Genomic DNA, 17,231 nt, shown 5'->3' on the forward strand with positions numbered 1-17,231 from the left:
GCTGGAGGGGAATAGTTCACTTCAGAATTAAAATCTCCTGATAATTTACTCAGCCCCATGTCATCCAAGATGTTTATGTCTTTCTTTCTTCAGTCGAAAAGAAATTAAGGTTTTTGAGGAAAACATTCCAGAATTTTTTTCCATATAGTGGACTTCAACATGAGCTGCACCAGCGAGTACGGAAAACCAGCTAAAATGTCAAGTTTAGGCTTGCCACCAGAGTTAGGTGTTTCTACACCAATGTAATTCACCTATCTTTCCTCTCTGATTTTAGGGAAAACTTACGGGTAGGGTTAGGTTTAGGGGTAGGAATAGGGTTAAGACAAAATTTTCAGACTGGAATGTCTTACTTGGCAAAATCACGGTGAACCACTTTTTATGTGGTATAATTTGAAACATTTCGTATTGACGGACCACTGTGCATGTCTAATGTTTTCGTAAATTGTTTGAGGTTAATTTTCTGACAGCATGATTTTAAAGTAAGCTTTGTTAAAGGGATAGTTCATCCAAAAATGAAAATAATCCCATGATTTACTCACCCTCAAGCCATACTAGATGTATATGACTATTTTCTTTCAGACGAACACAATCAGAGATATATTAATACATATCCTTAGTCCTCCAAGGTTTATAATGGTTGTGAATGGGGGCCGCGTTTTGAAGCCAAAAATAGTGCATCCATTCATAAAAAAAGTAATCCATACGACTCCAGGGGGTTAATAAAGGTCTTCTGAAGTGAAGTGATGCGTTTTTGTGAGAAAAATATCCATATTTAGAACTATAAATTCAAATAACTAGTTTCCGGCTGACGACTGTATGCAGAATGCACAAGTCGACTTGCACCAAATGAGTAATCCTCTGACGTGATATATGACGCAGGATGTATTGTAAGCTTAGAAGCCTTTCGCGGTTCAAACAATTAGGGCTGTGTAACAAATTTAAAGGGTTAGTTCACCCAAAAATGAAAATAATGTCATTTATTACTCACCCTCGTGTCGTTCCACACCCGTAAGACCTTCGTTAATCTTCGGAGCACAAATTAAGATATTTTTGTTTAAATCCGATGGCTCAGTGGGGCCTGCATTGCCAGCAATGACATTTGCTCTCTCAAGATCCGTTAATGTACTAAAAACATATTTAAATCGGTTCATGTGAGCACAGTGGTTCAATATTAATATTATAAAGCGACGAGAATATTTTCGGTGCGCCAAAAAAACAAAATAACGACTTTTTTAGTGATGGCCGATTTCAAAACACTGCTTCATGAAGCATCAGAGCACAATGAATCAGTGTATCGAATCATGATGAATCAGATCGCATGTCAAACCGCCAAACTGCAGAAATCACGTGACTTTGGCGCTCCTAACAGCAGATTCGACACACTGATTCATTTGTGCTCCGAATCTTCCTGAAGCAGTGTTCTGAAATCAGCCATCACTAAATAAGTCGTTTTTTGGCACACCGAAAATATTCTCGTCGCTTTATAATATTAATATTGAACCACTGTACTCACATGAACTGATTTAAATATGTTTTTAGTACATTAAAGGATCCTGAGAGAGGAAGTGTCATTGCTCCCTATGCAGGCCTCACTGAGCCATCGGATTTCAACAAAAATATCTTAATTTGTGCTCTGATGATTAACGAAGGTCTTACGGGTGTGGAACGACACGAGGGTGAGTAATAAATGACATTATTTTCATTAATTAATTTTTGGGTGAACTAACCCTTTAAGCTCCTCTTCTCTTATATCGAAATCATCCAACACTTCACTTTGAAAATGATCGTTTTAGACTTATAATACGTGACCGGTGATTTGTTTTGCTCTGTCCTCTGCACCTCTGTGTTCATCATTACATTGTGCATCAGGTCAAAGGATACTCTTCCGCCGCAAATTGTGCATTCTGCATACGGTCGTCCTCCGGAAACTAGTTATTTGAATTTATAAAGTTTTAAATATGGATATTTTTCTTACAAAAATGCATCACTTCACTTCAGAAAACCTTTATTAACCCCCTGGAGTCGTATTGATTATTTTTTTATGGATGGATGCATTATTTTTGGCTTCAAAATAAATATATTTCTGATTGTGTTCGTCTGAAAGAAGACAGTCACATACACCTGATGGCTTGAGAGTGAGTAAATCATGGGATAATTTTCATTTTTGTGCGAACTATCCCTTTAAGGCCTTATATAGACTATGGAGTCACATCTTGAAGAATAAATAAGCATTTGTCAAAGTTTGCTGTATAGGTTTTAAATCAATAGAGGTACTGTTAAACAAAATATTTGGACATTTTTTGGTGGAAACATGTTAAAATTACTTATTTTAAAAAGTATTTGCATTCAAAAACTTCCTATGGAATTAGTAGCAGAGCAGAGGACAAAAAATAGTTTGTTAAGGTTCAAGGCTCATTCAATCATTAACCTTATTAAAAAGGTTTTCATCTCACATGAGATAAATGACCTTTGTCATATCAGTAGACTATAAAACATTTCACATGGAGCAGGTAGCTGACATGTTGAGATCACATGACCATCTATTGGACACTCACTTGCATAATAACCGTGTTTTGTAATGGCAAGCAGCTGCAAGTGAAACTTTTTAGCTTTTATGTGAGTGAAGTCCAAAACAAATCTCATATCTGGCAACACAACATATATAGTTAGCACTGAGTGCATCTTTAATACATTTTGCTGTAGCTTTCCAGTCATTGTGCCATATTTTATGGGCCTAGTCCAAATATCTTCTTCTGGCTCAACTAATAGGCTGAACTCAAAAACACTCACAAAACAAAGCTCTTCACAACCAAAAACACCTTTATAGTATATAAAAAGACACTGATAGGTAAAAAGTTATTTATGAGCCAGGGTGCGCCGCCTTTTGGAGGATATATACATTCTCAAACACAATGAAGTGTGCTAACGCCTCTAGTTGTTCTCCAGCTCAGTGATCTGAGCTGCGCATGCGCTGGGAGGCGTGTGCGCGTGCCGTGTATGTAAACTAGCGGCCTGTTTCATTTGGTGACCGACGTATGTGTTTTTCTGTCAAGAAAAATCAGACTATACATACTGTAAACATAAACAGGTAATTCATTTAATCATATAAATCGCAAAAGGAATGTGGTGACGACCACAGCGCTTCATCGTCGGCTGTTAGCTAACGCTAGATGTGAAATTTAGCCAGCTAGCACGTTAGCGTTAGCGAGTACGTCCGACACCAGCGTTTTGCAACATTATACATAATCGCAGGCGAGCTGTTAAATCTTTCCACGCGAGTTACACGAGCTGAATAATCGACAGTCTTTGGTGTGTGTTCATAAATACAGTATGAATCACTGACGGAATTGGCATGTGTGGATGTTAGCCTGAGAGGCTTCAGGGTTAGGTTACACAACACTTCATTTTGCCACCGAGTTGTTTAAAATGTGTTATTATGCACTTCTAATATAGTTTTATATAGTTTTGATGTTATTTAGGTAGCCAGCACAACTATTATTACTCAAAAGCTGGTCGTGTCAAACTTTTTTTAATTAAGGTTAGTTAATCTGTAACTTGTAAACACAATTTTCTTAAGTGGTTAGACACTTGTTGTTCAGTAAAGATGGTTAGGCCTAACTAGTTTCCTTAATAGTTGTGTTGCTGATTGATATGTATGCCACACAAGTGACATATTTTCCATATATAGTTACTGCAGTTCATAACGTGTAGACCATACAATATAATGGCAAATTAACACTGCAAAGGTGGCAGTTAGGGGTAATTACAATACACAGATTATTTCATGCTGCTCAGAGGTGTAAAGCGTTAATTCACCCAAAAATTAAGATATTTTTGTTGAAATCCGATGGCTCCGTGAGGCCTGCATAGCCAGCAATGACATTTCCTCTCTCAAGATCCATTAATATATTAAAAGCATATTTAAATCAGTTCATGTGAGTACAGCGGTTCAATATTAATATCATAAAGCGACGAGAATATTTTTGGTGTGCCAAAAAAACAAAATAACAACTTATATAGTGATGGCCGATTTTAAAACACTGCTTCAGGAAGCTTCGGAGCATAATGAATCAGCGCGTCGAATCAGTGGTTTTAAGCGCCAAAGTCACGTGATTTCAGCAGTCTGGCGGTTTGATACGCGATCCGAATCATGATTCGAGACAAAAGATTCATAACGCTTCGAAGCTTAATAAAACAGCATTTTGAAATCGGCCATCACTATATAAGTCATTATTTTGTTTTTTTGCTGCACCAAAAATATTCTCGTCACTTTATAATATTAATATTGAACCACTGTACTCGCATGAACTGATTTAAATATGTTTTTAGTACATTAAGAACAACATGAGGGTGAGTAATAAATTACGTTATTTTCATTTTTGGGTGAACTAACTATTAAAGGCTGCTCTGTGCATGCTCAAAAGTGCCTTCAAGATAAATCTTAAAGCATCTTTACACAGCTGAGTTAAGGCTGCTCTGTGCCTGCTCAAAATTCTGTGTAAAGATGCAATGCAGCATAAAAGCCAGACTAAATTATGCCTGCTCTGACCAACCTCAGCCCCTAGTATAAAAATATGCAGTTAAAATTGTGTAAATGCATTTATGCCACCTCTGAGCAGCATTAAACAATCTGTGTAAAAACACATAATTGCCACTCCTGAAGCGCATTTGTGCCACCTTTGCGGTGTAAATTTGCCATTACCATGTTTTCCCATGGTTAAAATATACTTTTCTCCAGGTGTAAAGATTCAGAATGGCACTGTATGTGGAAACTATTGTGTTTGTGTCCCCTAACAGCAGCCCTGCCCCGACGCGCCCCAACCCCAAGCGGAGCCGTCATGTGGCAGGAGGCCCGCAAACATGAGCGCAAACTGCGTGGGATGATGGTGGACTACAAGCGGCGTGGGGAGAGACGCAGAGAGTACTATGAGAAAATCGTAAGTCAAAAACCAAAAGTCTGTGACCTTGACTTTGCTTTTTCTCAGACCAGCTTAAAGGGATAGTTCACCCAAAAATAAAAATTCTGTCATCATTTACTCACCCTCAAGTTGTTCCAAACCTGTATACATTTCTTTCTTCTGTTGAACACAAAAGATGTATTTTGAAGAATGTGGGGCACCATTGACTTTTGAGTAAATGATGACAGAATTTTCATTTTTGGGTGAACTATCTCTTTAATACTGGACAGAGGCTTTGGAATGAAGAATCACACTTCTCTTGTTCTGTGTAGAAAAAGGATCCAGCTCAGTTCCTGCAGGTTCATGGACGAGCGTACAAAATCCACCTGGATTCGGCTGTAGCCCTGGCAGCTGAGAGTCCCATCAACATGTATGTCACTAGCATACAGATCAGTTTGCTTAAATGTTTATAGTTCTCACACCAACATAAAACAAACAGCCCATATAAAGGGTTTTGCTTGGTAAACTGTCACAACTTCATCTTTTGTCCTAACAGGATGCCTTGGCAAGGAGATTCCAACAACATGATTGATAGATTTGATGTCAGGGCACACCTGGACTACATCCCCACCTATACGCCACCTCTCCTGAACACTATGTGAGTAGTCTGATCATAATGCCTCTCATGTTGGAGAATAAAATAAATTACTTTGAGTACTCAAAGAACTATACAATGTAGAGTATACATACATAATTTAGAGTATAAAAATACATGCACACAGTGTATTATTATTGATTTTTCAATTTAACTCTCTGGTATTTCTCATTTAGTTGTCACCTTTGTGATGCTCAGCAGTCAAAATGACCGAATAGGTGTTCTGTTTCAGTACTATTTATTCTTTAATAATTTGTATTTTCAGGGGATTTCATGGTACTAGAAAATACTCACCTCTAATATATGGACAATTTATTTCTATTATATGTTTTATTAATATATTTTTCAATTAATAGTGTTTAAATTCCAATGCATGGAAGGCAGATTGGGGCTAACTGTTGGGAGAAATAAGGAATCTGGTGCTTATAAGATTATTGCAGACATGCAGTTTTGCGTTTGGATATATAATTAGACTTTATCAAATACTACTTAATCTGATTTGTAGATACCCCCAAAAATTGCTCTTTATTTTTATATTTCCCATTCATTTCCTATGGTTGTCATTTTTGACCATGAAGATCACAAGTGTGACTTTAAGACCATTTAAACTTTTCTAATCATGTTCACATTTTCGTTTCCAATTGAAAACGCAACTTTTTTTGGTCTAAAATGACCGTAGACCACCAGAGAGTTAAAGATGTTTTGATAAATGCAGAACTGGTTGTTGCTTTGTAATTTTTGATTGGGCTCATTGTTTCTTTCACAGCACCCCAGAGCAGGAATCAGAAGAGAGAAAATGCAATTATGAGCGCTACAGAGGTCTCGTGCAGAATGACTTTGCGAACAGTGAGTCCCCTTTAATTTCAGCATGCTTCAATACAATTTTGACCCTTGTAAAGTGACTAGGTGCCATTGATGTACTTGGAAGAACCCACAAAAATGTTCTTGTCATTTTGTAGTCTCTGAGGAGCAGTGTTTGTACCAGATCTATGTGGATGAACTCTACGGTGGCCTACAGAAACCAAATGAAGACGAAAAGAAAAAGTATGAATCAGTAATTACAAAAAAAATAAATGTATGAAAATGCATTCCATTAGAATGATAACATCTTTATGTTTTTCTCTGTTAGACTCGCTGAGAAGAAAGCTCAGATCGGTTATACATATGAGGATAGCACAGTGACCGAACCAGATGAACAGACGGAGAAGGGAAATGAGGATGATTCGGAAAACAGCGAGTCTGAGGAAGATGAAGTCATCCCTGACATTGGTGTGTCCTTCATATACTAAACACTTCCGATATAGATATGTGATTTACTTTGTATAGAACATAGAAGGTAACCCCCTTACAATGTGTGTGAATGCTTTCTCATGTTGTAGATGTTGAGGTGGATGTAGATGAACTGAGCCCAGAGCAGGTGACGGAGATTAACAAGATGGGCACCACTTACGGCATGGCAGAGGGGGACTTTGTATGGTTCGTTCGTTCATGCATTCTTCAGCTAAGCCATTGAAATGCAAATCAGAGGAAATTGATTTGTTAAATTGATTGACTCTTAGGGTGCTTTCACACTAGCACTTTTGGTGCGCACCTGGGTCTGATTGACGTCAGAGTTTGGATCCCGTGGCAGATGTGAACGCTGTTTTCTGAACTCTGGTGCACACCCACGAATCGTACCCGAGTCTGCATAAAAAGGGTTGGTCTGGGTACGGTTCATGAGAACTCCAGTATGGTTCGCTGCTGATATGAACTCAATTGTACTAAATCACGGAAGTGAATCGCTATTAATCAGTCCAGTCAATCAAACCAAGTGTGAAAGCACCCTTAATGGACACACTGTAATTTTCTTATAATTCTTCCAAAAGAAACATGAAGTGTAGTTAAAATCTGATGTGTCTTTGTGGCAGGATGTTGAGGAAGGACAAGGAGGAAGTGGAGGCCATTAAGCATGCTAAAGCACTGGAAGCAGAGAAGGCCATGTATTCTGTATGGGCAGAAGCTTTTTAACTGTTCTTCTCTCCCATTAAGATGTTTGCGTTTGATATTGATATTGGTAATACTGAATTGTTGTTTTGTTTTCTTCAGGGCCGTCGGTCTCGCAGACAGCGAAGAGAGTTTAGAGAGAAGTATATGAAAGGCAGGCAGATCAGCCCACCGAGGTAACAGCCCAACAAATATGAGCTAGAAGTTTTCAACCTAGTTTTAATGTTTATACTCGGGAATAATAATCCCAGACCTCTTAGTAGTGTCTTGTATTGTAACTTGTATTGAGTCCATGACCACAAAAATTCTAAAAACTGAACAAAAATTTTTATATGCACCACCTACACATTGATTAACTGAAATGAATGTGAATTTTAAAAACAGCTATGCCAGAAGAGACAGTCCTACATACGACCCCTACAAACGGTAAGTGTTTTTGATGGATTGATATTTCGCACATTAGTTTTGAATGATGTTTAAACAATGCCAAATTTAGTGCCAAATCCATTACAATTCAGGTTACATCTATATTAAAATTCTGGCCAATACTGATAAACTCATTTTCATGTTTTTGCTGATAACCAGTAAATGGCCATTATTAAAGTCAATTGTATTTTGTCTAATTTAATAAAAAAAAAAATAACATTATGATATAATTTGATATTTTGATTTTTTTCTGAAGATTACATTAAGTTACTAGTGTTAGTTTAGATTAATTTTGAGTATTAAAGGTTACAATACAACATGACCAATAATGATTAAAAAAAACAAACATTGATAGTCACTTTGGGACAGATATATTGTGCATCACCTGATTACAATCACATATACTACCTTTCAAAAAAATTCATTCTTTTATTCACAAATTGATCAAAAGTGGCAATAATGATGTTTATAATATTACAAAAGTTTTCTACTTCAAATAAATGTTGTTCTTTTAAACTTCCTATTCATCCTGAAAATGTATCCCGGTTTCCACAAAAATATTAAACAACTCAACTGCACCAAATCATATTGGAATGATTTCTGAAGAATGGAGTAATGAGCCCAAAATTTTCAACAGTAATGTACCTCATTTATTAATATGAATGTTTCTTACGACTCTCTTTCCTCTCCTCCTTGTCCCAGGCCAGAGTCAGACTCAAGTTCAGAGTCACGCTCTCGTTCCCGAACACCAGGCAATGATAAGATCACCTTCATCACCAGCTTCGGTGGCAGTGATGAAGAGGGAGCCACAGCCGCACAACCCCCACCTGCAGCGGCCTCAAGCCACACCTCCTCCAACACCGCAGGTCATAGCAGGGGCTCCCGGTCGGTAACTTCCCCTTTCTACTTTCTGGCTCCTTAGTGGCTTTTTTTCTCCATTTATTTATAAGTGTGTTCAACTGTGATAGCATGTAGTCCACTGTGTGAAGAGAATTGCCAAAAATTGAGCTTCAAAATGATTGGTGATTATGGTTGAGAGAGAGCCAGCCAATGTCTATTGATTATATTTTGTGGCATATTCAGGGTTTGGAATCATTTAATCCTGAGAACTAGAAGCTCGTTGGATTGTCTTGTGATTTAATCGGTTTTATAGGTTGCTCATCATAATAACATAGCGCTTTGTGTATATTTTCAGCCGAAGACGGTCTTCCTCCAGTCACTCATCCTCTTCCTCCCGCTCCTCTTCGCACCGGTCCTCACGCTCATCCTCACGTTCCCGCCGGAGTCGTCGCTCTCGCGGGGGCAGGGATCGGGACGGCCGTTACTCCAGGTCTCGATCACGCTCTCGTCGGCGGTCTGACTCCCGTTCACGGCAACGCAGTGGAGGAGTTGGCTCGAGGAGACGATACGACAGGACGAGGTCTCGTTCCGCTGATAGAGGTAGAGACAGAAACCGGGAAAGAGACCGAGATCGGGATAGGGGGAGGCGCTACACGGGCCGCAGACGAACCAGGCAAGAGAACTTGTAGATTCTTTGATTGAAAAGATGTATAATTTATCTTTTGTGAAATTGATCGGATGAAACACTCTCTCCCCTCAGGTCTCGCTCGCGTTCACGTTCGGGTGATCGATACCGGCGACGGAGTCGCAGCTCTGCGTACAGAAGGGGTGGCAGCGTCAGTCAAAGCCCCTCCCACTCACCTGCTGCCAGCCATAGCCCCTCCCCCTCCTCCCATTCTGCTCTGCCTGCCTCTGCTTCTGCAGACAGATTGAGAAAGTAAGTTGCGAAAGAACTGTAAGCACTGTAGATACACTTTACTGTCTTCACATCAAAATGTTAGGGATGTGATTTCCGTATTTTCCAACTTCAGTAATATGACCTACGTGAATTGCGTAAATGCGAGAAAAAGAAATTATTGCTTTTTCAAATACATTTATTTTATGCATTGATAGCTTTCGACAGCATTGCAGGAGGTAGTGCCGCAATCTAGCAACTATGTGTGGATGCTCTTGGCATCTCAGCCTTTTCTTAAAAAAAAAAAACATGTACAGATAATCAAGTAAACCTAAGTTGCTTCAGTCCAGTAAGTGTTCATCTAGAAATACAACTGACTAGGGCTGTCACTAACGACTATTTCGGTGATCGAGTAATCGATCGATTATTTTGACTATTAATCGAGTAATCAGATTTTTTTTTGTGGTAATAAAAATAGAAAATGCATTATGTATGTACAGAAGTCAACATTTGAAGTGGATCAAAACCTTTTATCAAAGTTGTCCTAAAACCTTCTTGCTAAGACAACTTAGTTCTTATGACAACTTTGAACTTTTTTGATCCACTTCAAATGTTGACTGCTGTATAACAAATGCCTGCAGAGGGCGCCAATGGCCTAGTGATTGTTTTTGTTACTCAGCAAATCAAATCCTTAATATTGGACAAATGTTAACTTAATCTTTAATATTTGGCCACTTCTTTATGATTTAAATGCCACTTTCTTGAACAAGAACTTGTAACTCAGAGAGAGGGTTTAAACTTTTATTTTGAAATTGTGATGCGCAGTTTGCATATTTAGAAACGTATGTATTCTACTGTGTGAATGTTATAAGCAACCCAAACTCACAGCATATGCAGAAATTAAGCTTATTAAAGCAGAACTAAGTAACTTTTTTTACCTTCATAAATAGTTTTCTAAGTCCTTACGATGGTTAATTGACTTGTAGTGGTGTGTTTGAGGCAAGCACTAACCCTCTCTGGCACGTCTACGCCAGAATACAGCACTTGCAAGTTGAGCTGCATCGACCCGAAACAATCTCGCCTCATGTTCACGTTCACGCGAGAGTGACAAAATGCTTTACGGTAATTCAAAAACAATGTATATATTATGACTTTATAAGACAATTTCGAAAATTACCCACCTCCATCGAGTGTACTGTATTTGCAAATTACCCACCTCCTCTTTCTTGTACTGTATTTGCAAAACTACTGTGCTGGTGAGCGTTGTAGTCGTTGTAGTCCAGAGCTGCGCATGGAGTATTTACGACAGTGTGATTCACTGAAGGAACCTGTAGGGGGAGCTTCGCAAATCTTACTGAGTTCTGCTTTAACTGAGCTGCTGAGACACACTCCACGCATGTAAAACACTGCAACACTTTGTATGAAAGTCTTTGTGATTTCACAATAGCACTATGCTATATTATCATTTTTAAATGGTTTTAATACATCTTGCAGCCTTAGAAAACGGTCTAATAATGCGGTTCATCTTCCGGTATTTTGCCGGTTACTCGACACAGGCAAATTGCAATCGAGGATTTTTAATAATCGAGTATTCAAATTGAATCGAGGAATCGTGACAGCCCTACTCCTAACAATATAAAATGTATTCTTATGTGTACTTCAGAAAAATCTGAGAAAACCTTTTACTTGCTAAAAAAATGATCAGATGACAGAAGGCATGTAGTAGATTGTGCACAACTGTTTTTTCAGCAGTTTTGATTATATTTAGAAGGCTTAAAAATTTGCAGCTTAAATATGATACTGTAGACATTATAGGGTTAAGAAACACCAGTCTATTTTATATTATTATTGTCTTTAGCTGATCCACATACCTGATAAGTGACAACTGACGAAGTGTTCTCTCTTATTTTTTTTTCTCTCGTAGGCCTGAAACTCCGGGTGGTAAAGAGACTGGAGCTGCCAAAGTCAGTAAGAATTTGATATATCTCGATTTGTTGCTAAAGACTCCGCCTCCCTCACCCCTGACAGGCTGATGCAGTTAACAATCAGGCCGGGGCTCCTGCCCATCTCTCGGCTCTTCAGAGAGCCGTTGTTCTCATTTGAAATGCGTGTGATTGGCTGTCTACTTGGTGATCAGCTGCCCTGTTTGCAGAATGAAGCGGTCTTTTGAAGGGCAGCCATATCCGAACTTACCTGACGTTTTTGGTATACGTGTAAGAAAGAGGCAGGGAGTAAAGAAACTTTGTCTTTAAAGAACCCGATATTTCTGTGTGCTCTTCTTTGGAACCGCTATAGATTTGTCTTCTATTTAAGGACATGATACACGTACTTCTCATTTATTTAACGGAGTATTATTATCTGAAAGAAAGGTTGTTGATAGACACCTGTTGATGACTGGAAAACTACAAAGGAATAATGGTTCTTATCAGGTTTGCTCAGAGTTTAACAACTCAGGTGTTGCTTCTTCCCTGGGCTTGTCAAGACAGGCAGAGCAACTTCACTCACTCGCACACCTAAACACACCTGCATAAGTCAATACACATTGTCCTTGTATTTAAAGGTTGAACACCTTCTGACAGGGCTAAAGTTGCTGCCATTTTGTAACTGTTCCATCGAGTTGGTGTACCTGACCTGGAGAGGAGACGAGTCCACAGCTCTGTACTGTTCTAAATGGCTGCCTTCATTTGTCTGTTCACACTTTTCCATATACCTCCAAATTCATCCGGAACGTAAACAACACAGGCTTTTCTGTGTAACGGGACCACCTGCTGCTGTTTAACATGCAGTATATTAAATGAGCTGTATGTAGTTTAAAACACGCTCGTATTTCTGCATGACTTGACATAAGCTTAACCTGGTAAATTAGATATCTTGTTGTCAGTCGCTGATCTTTGCCTGAACTTACCCGTCCTGCTTGTTCTAAAGTCTCTGTGTCCATTGCAGCCCAAGATGACCCCTCAAGAGAAGCTCAAACTCCGAATGCAGAAGGCCCTAAACAAACAATGTGAGTTACTCATTTGGGCATCCAGGAACCACCATCTTATACAATATATATGCTAGGGATATTATATCGGTTCCATATCTGTTAGCTGTTATTTATTTTTATCAGTCAGAATTTGATATTTAAAGGTGCACCATGTAACTTTTGGCCCTCTAGCAGATAAAAAACCCATGCAAAACTGCATGTATTTTGCAGAACAACATTGTTTTGGTTGTGCATTGGCTCTATATGACTGTGTGGATGAATATGGTTCTTTCTCATAACTAAAAAAAGAGAGAGAGATTATCCTACTGCTCATGAATCATTCACTACTAGGGTTAAGAGATATAACCAGTTTAGATGGAAAGAATCTCAAGCTGACAGCTGAAGACGTTACTGTAGCTTTGCCCATTAATAGACACGCTACTTCCCTGAAAATTAATTCCAGCACAACAACCATAATGAAATGATCCTTCACAATAGAAAATGCTTTACAATAAACTCTGTTAGAGAGCTACAAATGGCAATTTATCTGTTCAATAAAATACTTTACTCACCTGTTGACTAATAAAATGCCATCTTCACGTCGCTTTTACAACATTTCACAAATCCCTCAGTTCTCGCCATCTCCGAAAAGCCAAGCGAATGTTGATTCTTGTTTTATTAGGAGCTCTGTTGCGTTCTCTTTTTGCCAGCAGACTCTCCTCTATTTTTTTTTTTTACGGGCGATTCCCCGGAGGTTGGAGATTTAGCTGCTCCATGTCAACCTATGACACTCTCACACCATACATGCATCAAAGTAGCCAGAGCAACTTTTCTCTTTTTACTGATATAATGAGACACGCACGGGCGAGTGACGCATGTACGTAATTTACTGCAAAAACCATCCCGCCTGGTCTACAATATAAACATTTATAATAGGCTTCTCATAGTGAATCAGAATAAGACAAAAACACGTTTTTGAAGAAGCATTGATAATGTATTGACTCTTTTTAAATTTTGTTAATTTTGAAAAAAAAGTTACATAGTGCATCTTTAATTGTGCATGCTCGTTCCTTCCAGTTTTTACCTTTGTTGTCTACTAACGCTTACTTAAAACCTTTAATAACTCAAATAATTCTGTAACACTAGTAAATGTAATCTTTAGCAAGTTTCAAAATGAAAATCTGTCTTTAATCATAGCTCAAAAGTTTGTGATCAGTAAGATTTATTCATTTATTTTTAAAGAGATAAATTAATACTTTTATTCTACAGGGATGCATTAAATTGTAATGTTTCCACTAAAATATTAAGCAACACAACCGTTTTCAACATTGAGTAAGAAATGTTTCTTGAGCAGTAAATCATCATATTAGAATAATTTCTGAAGGATCATGTGACACTGAAGACTGGAGTAATGATGCTGAAAATTCAGCTTTGATCACAGGAATAAATGATATGGTATTTTAAATTGTAATTTTTCACTATATTACTGTCTGTACACTATTTTTAATCAATAAATGCAGCCTTGGTGACCATAAGAGACCTTTAAAAAACATTATTTAACATACAGATTTAGCTATACTTGTGAGGGCCAAATGTCCTAATTTAGTGGCTAGTAATTACGACCAGTGAAGGCATTTTTACTTGTCCTCACTAGTTAAAAAGGCTTAAAAATCTCTTAAAACAAAACATGTTTGTATTTAAATCTAGTGTTTTGCATAGGTTTCTGTGATGGGTAGGTTTAGCTTAAGGTTTGGGTTAGGCCATAGAAATATCATTAAAGCTGCTGTCCGTAACTTTTCTTGTTCAAAATTTACAAAACTTGCATAATGAGCGAGTACATCATGAATCCATTTTCCATTGTCTTATCCTGAATCACTGCGGTACACCTATAATAAGTGTTTATATTCGGACTATTTTAGACCGGTCGGCTCATCATAGACATAAACAGAAAGAAGTAGCTCCGGCTACAATGTTCTTCTGCAGGACGCGTGCAGTTCTGTTTATCAACCGTTAGAGTGCCAAAAGTTACAGACTGCAGCTTTAACCTGATATAAAATCAATGGAAGTCTATGCAGTGTCCTCCTCACTAATCTAGTGAAACAAACCCTCTCTGTTCCTGGCGTACATGAGCCCAACTCATGTTTACATGAGCATGAATACAGTCAGTGATATTTTTAGTGAAAGTGAAACCTGTGCAATGACTCGCTCAGATAACACTACTGTTCAGTGTTCAGTTTGGGGTCCGTAAGTTATTTATTTTTAAATTTGCATTACAGCAAATACAGCAAAAAATAATAATATGAAATATTACTACAAAATATAATTTATTTGAATTTCCAGCATCATTACTCCAGCCTTCAGTGTCACATGATCCTTCAGAAATCATTCTAATATGCTGATATTTCTGATCACACTTAAAAACAGTTTAATATTTTTGTGGAAATGTGTTACTTTTTTCCAGTATTCTTTGATGAAAAAGTTCAAAAGATCAGAATTTATTTGAAATAGAAATCTTTTACCGTCTTTACCGTCACGTTTGATCAATTTAATGCTTCCATGCTGAATAAAAATATTAATTTCTTTAAAAAAAAAAATATCTTACAAGGTTTTGAATAATAGTGTATATACCACATGTTTCTAAGCTGTCTGTGTGTGATGGGAAAGACATGTGAAATAAAGCCTGTTGACCCTGCCTCACCTTCTGCTTTCACCTTCTTCAGCCAAGGCGGATAAGAAGGCAGCACAAGCCAAGATCCAGCAACAAGAGCACAAGCGGCAGGTAAAAGCATTGGTGTACATTTGGGGTGTGTGTGTGTGTGGGTGGGTGAGTGTGTGTGTGTGTGTGTGTGTGTGGATGTGCGTGGGTGGGGAGTTCCAGGTAGTTTTGAACTTTAACACTCTTGCTTTTCCCCCTCCCATCACAGGAACGAGAAGGAGTTCTTCGCGCAATGGCACGGAAAATACGCATGAAGTGAGTCCAGACATGTATACACATGTTGTGGGAACTGTCCTCTCGGTTTGTAAAGGAGAAGATACAGTTTGGTCATTGTTTGGTCTTGTAGGGAGCGGGAACGGCGGGAAAAGGAAAGGGATGAATGGGAGAGGCAGTACGGACGTCAGAGTCACTCGCCCTCCCCCAACGCCAAATACGGTGAGTTTACATCCCACCGAAGAATCAAGTCTCCACATTTTGAAAGAACTGAATCGAGACTCTTCTGTGGATTGAATTGTGCTTTATAATAAAGGATTCTGTAGATTAACAGTGTGGTACTAAAACATATGAACAAACTGACTCATGAAGAAGATTCTAATCATAAATCTTCCCACAGGTCGAGACTACGGCTCATCTAGAAGGTATGCTGAAACCAGTTTGGACCAGCCACACTTGTCCGTTTGATCTAAACGTACTGCCGTTCAGGCTCATTTCAACCATGTCTACTGTCTTCCTCAACAGGAGGTCACGCTCAAGATCACGGAGTCCTCATTACCGGTACTGAAGAGTCAGCTGATAAAACACAACAAGACATGTCAAACGGATGTTTTAGGAGTGAATGGTGACCACAATGGCAAGAGAGTTTACATGCAAGTTTGGGAAATATTACCAATAAAATTCACTTCACTCAATTTAGCTTTGTACATCTTCTGAAGGTTGCAATGGAAACAAATAAACTCATTTCTAAAATGTGAAAATTAACACCATCATGCTCTGAAAACACATTTTTGCCTCAGTTTGTTGATATTTCACAGCAGGAATGCTTTGAGCTGCTATGATTCAAGCTTTGCAGATAGTGTTGAATTTTGTGACATAAGATTGGAATGGACCTTAAAGGATTAGTTCACTTTCAAATTAAAATTTCCTGATCATTTACTCACCCCCATGTCATCCAAGATGTTCATGTCTTTCTTTCTTCAGTCGAAAAGAAATTAAGGTTTTTGATGAAAACATTCCAGGATTTTTCTCCATATAGTGGACTTCAATGGCCTCCAAACGGTTGAAGGTCAAAATTACAGTTTACAGCAATCCCAGATGAGAAATAAGGGTCTTATCTAGAGAAACCATCGCTCATTTTCTAAAAAATTTAAAATTTTATGCGTTTTAACCATAAATGCTCATCTTGAACTAGCTCTCGTCTTCTTCTCTATTAGAATTCCAGCAGTGTAGATGCTGCTAAGTGTATCACTGCCCTCCTCAGGTTAAAGTTTGAACTAAATTGTCATATACAATATGCTAGTGCAAGACCCTTATTCCTCATCTGGGATTGTGTAGAATGCTTTGAAGCTGCACTGAAACTGTAATTTTGACCTTCAACTGTTTGGAGGCCATTGAAGTCCACTATATGGAGAAAAATCCAGGAATGTTTTCATCAAAAAACCTTAATTTCTTTTAAACTGAAGAAAGAAGGACATGAACATCTTGGATGACATGGGGGTGAGTTAATTATCAGGAAATTTTAATTTGAAAGTGAACTAATCCTTTAATCTCTCCCTTGTGTCTCACACCCCATTTTAAAAATGGAGATCCCCCAAAAATGCAAATTCTCTCATCATTTACTCACCCTCATGTTGCTC

General features: G+C 38.2%; 1 protein-coding gene across 2 annotated transcripts; it reads left to right on the forward strand.

Moving 5' to 3' along the window:
• Nucleotides 1–2,933: 2,933 nt before the first annotated feature.
• LOC125253830 (CLK4-associating serine/arginine rich protein) lies at nucleotides 2,934–16,356 on the forward strand. Of its 2 annotated transcripts, none has more exons than XR_007181551.1 (21): nucleotides 2,934–3,088; nucleotides 4,798–4,937; nucleotides 5,231–5,328; nucleotides 5,455–5,556; nucleotides 6,320–6,399; nucleotides 6,513–6,597; nucleotides 6,683–6,822; nucleotides 6,933–7,029; nucleotides 7,461–7,539; nucleotides 7,639–7,712; nucleotides 7,921–7,962; nucleotides 8,665–8,847; nucleotides 9,158–9,475; nucleotides 9,563–9,739; nucleotides 11,622–11,665; nucleotides 12,641–12,701; nucleotides 15,383–15,441; nucleotides 15,587–15,633; nucleotides 15,725–15,813; nucleotides 15,992–16,016; nucleotides 16,117–16,356. XR_007181551.1 is itself a non-coding variant. In XM_048168011.1 (21 exons), the coding sequence occupies exons 2-21, from the start codon at nucleotides 4,839–4,841 to the stop codon at nucleotides 16,157–16,159; spliced, it is 1,938 nt and encodes a 645-aa protein (XP_048023968.1). In that variant the 5' UTR covers nucleotides 2,934–3,088; nucleotides 4,798–4,838; the 3' UTR covers nucleotides 16,160–16,356. The 2 variants fall into 2 exon arrangements, 1 of the variants encoding a protein (XP_048023968.1); XM_048168011.1 differs by having other exon boundaries at nucleotides 11,622–11,661.
• The last annotated feature ends 875 nt before the right edge of the window (nucleotides 16,357–17,231 follow it).

This window comes from Megalobrama amblycephala, linkage group LG19, assembly GCF_018812025.1.
Source record: "Megalobrama amblycephala isolate DHTTF-2021 linkage group LG19, ASM1881202v1, whole genome shotgun sequence".
NCBI classification, from domain to species: domain Eukaryota; kingdom Metazoa; phylum Chordata; class Actinopteri; order Cypriniformes; family Xenocyprididae; genus Megalobrama; species Megalobrama amblycephala.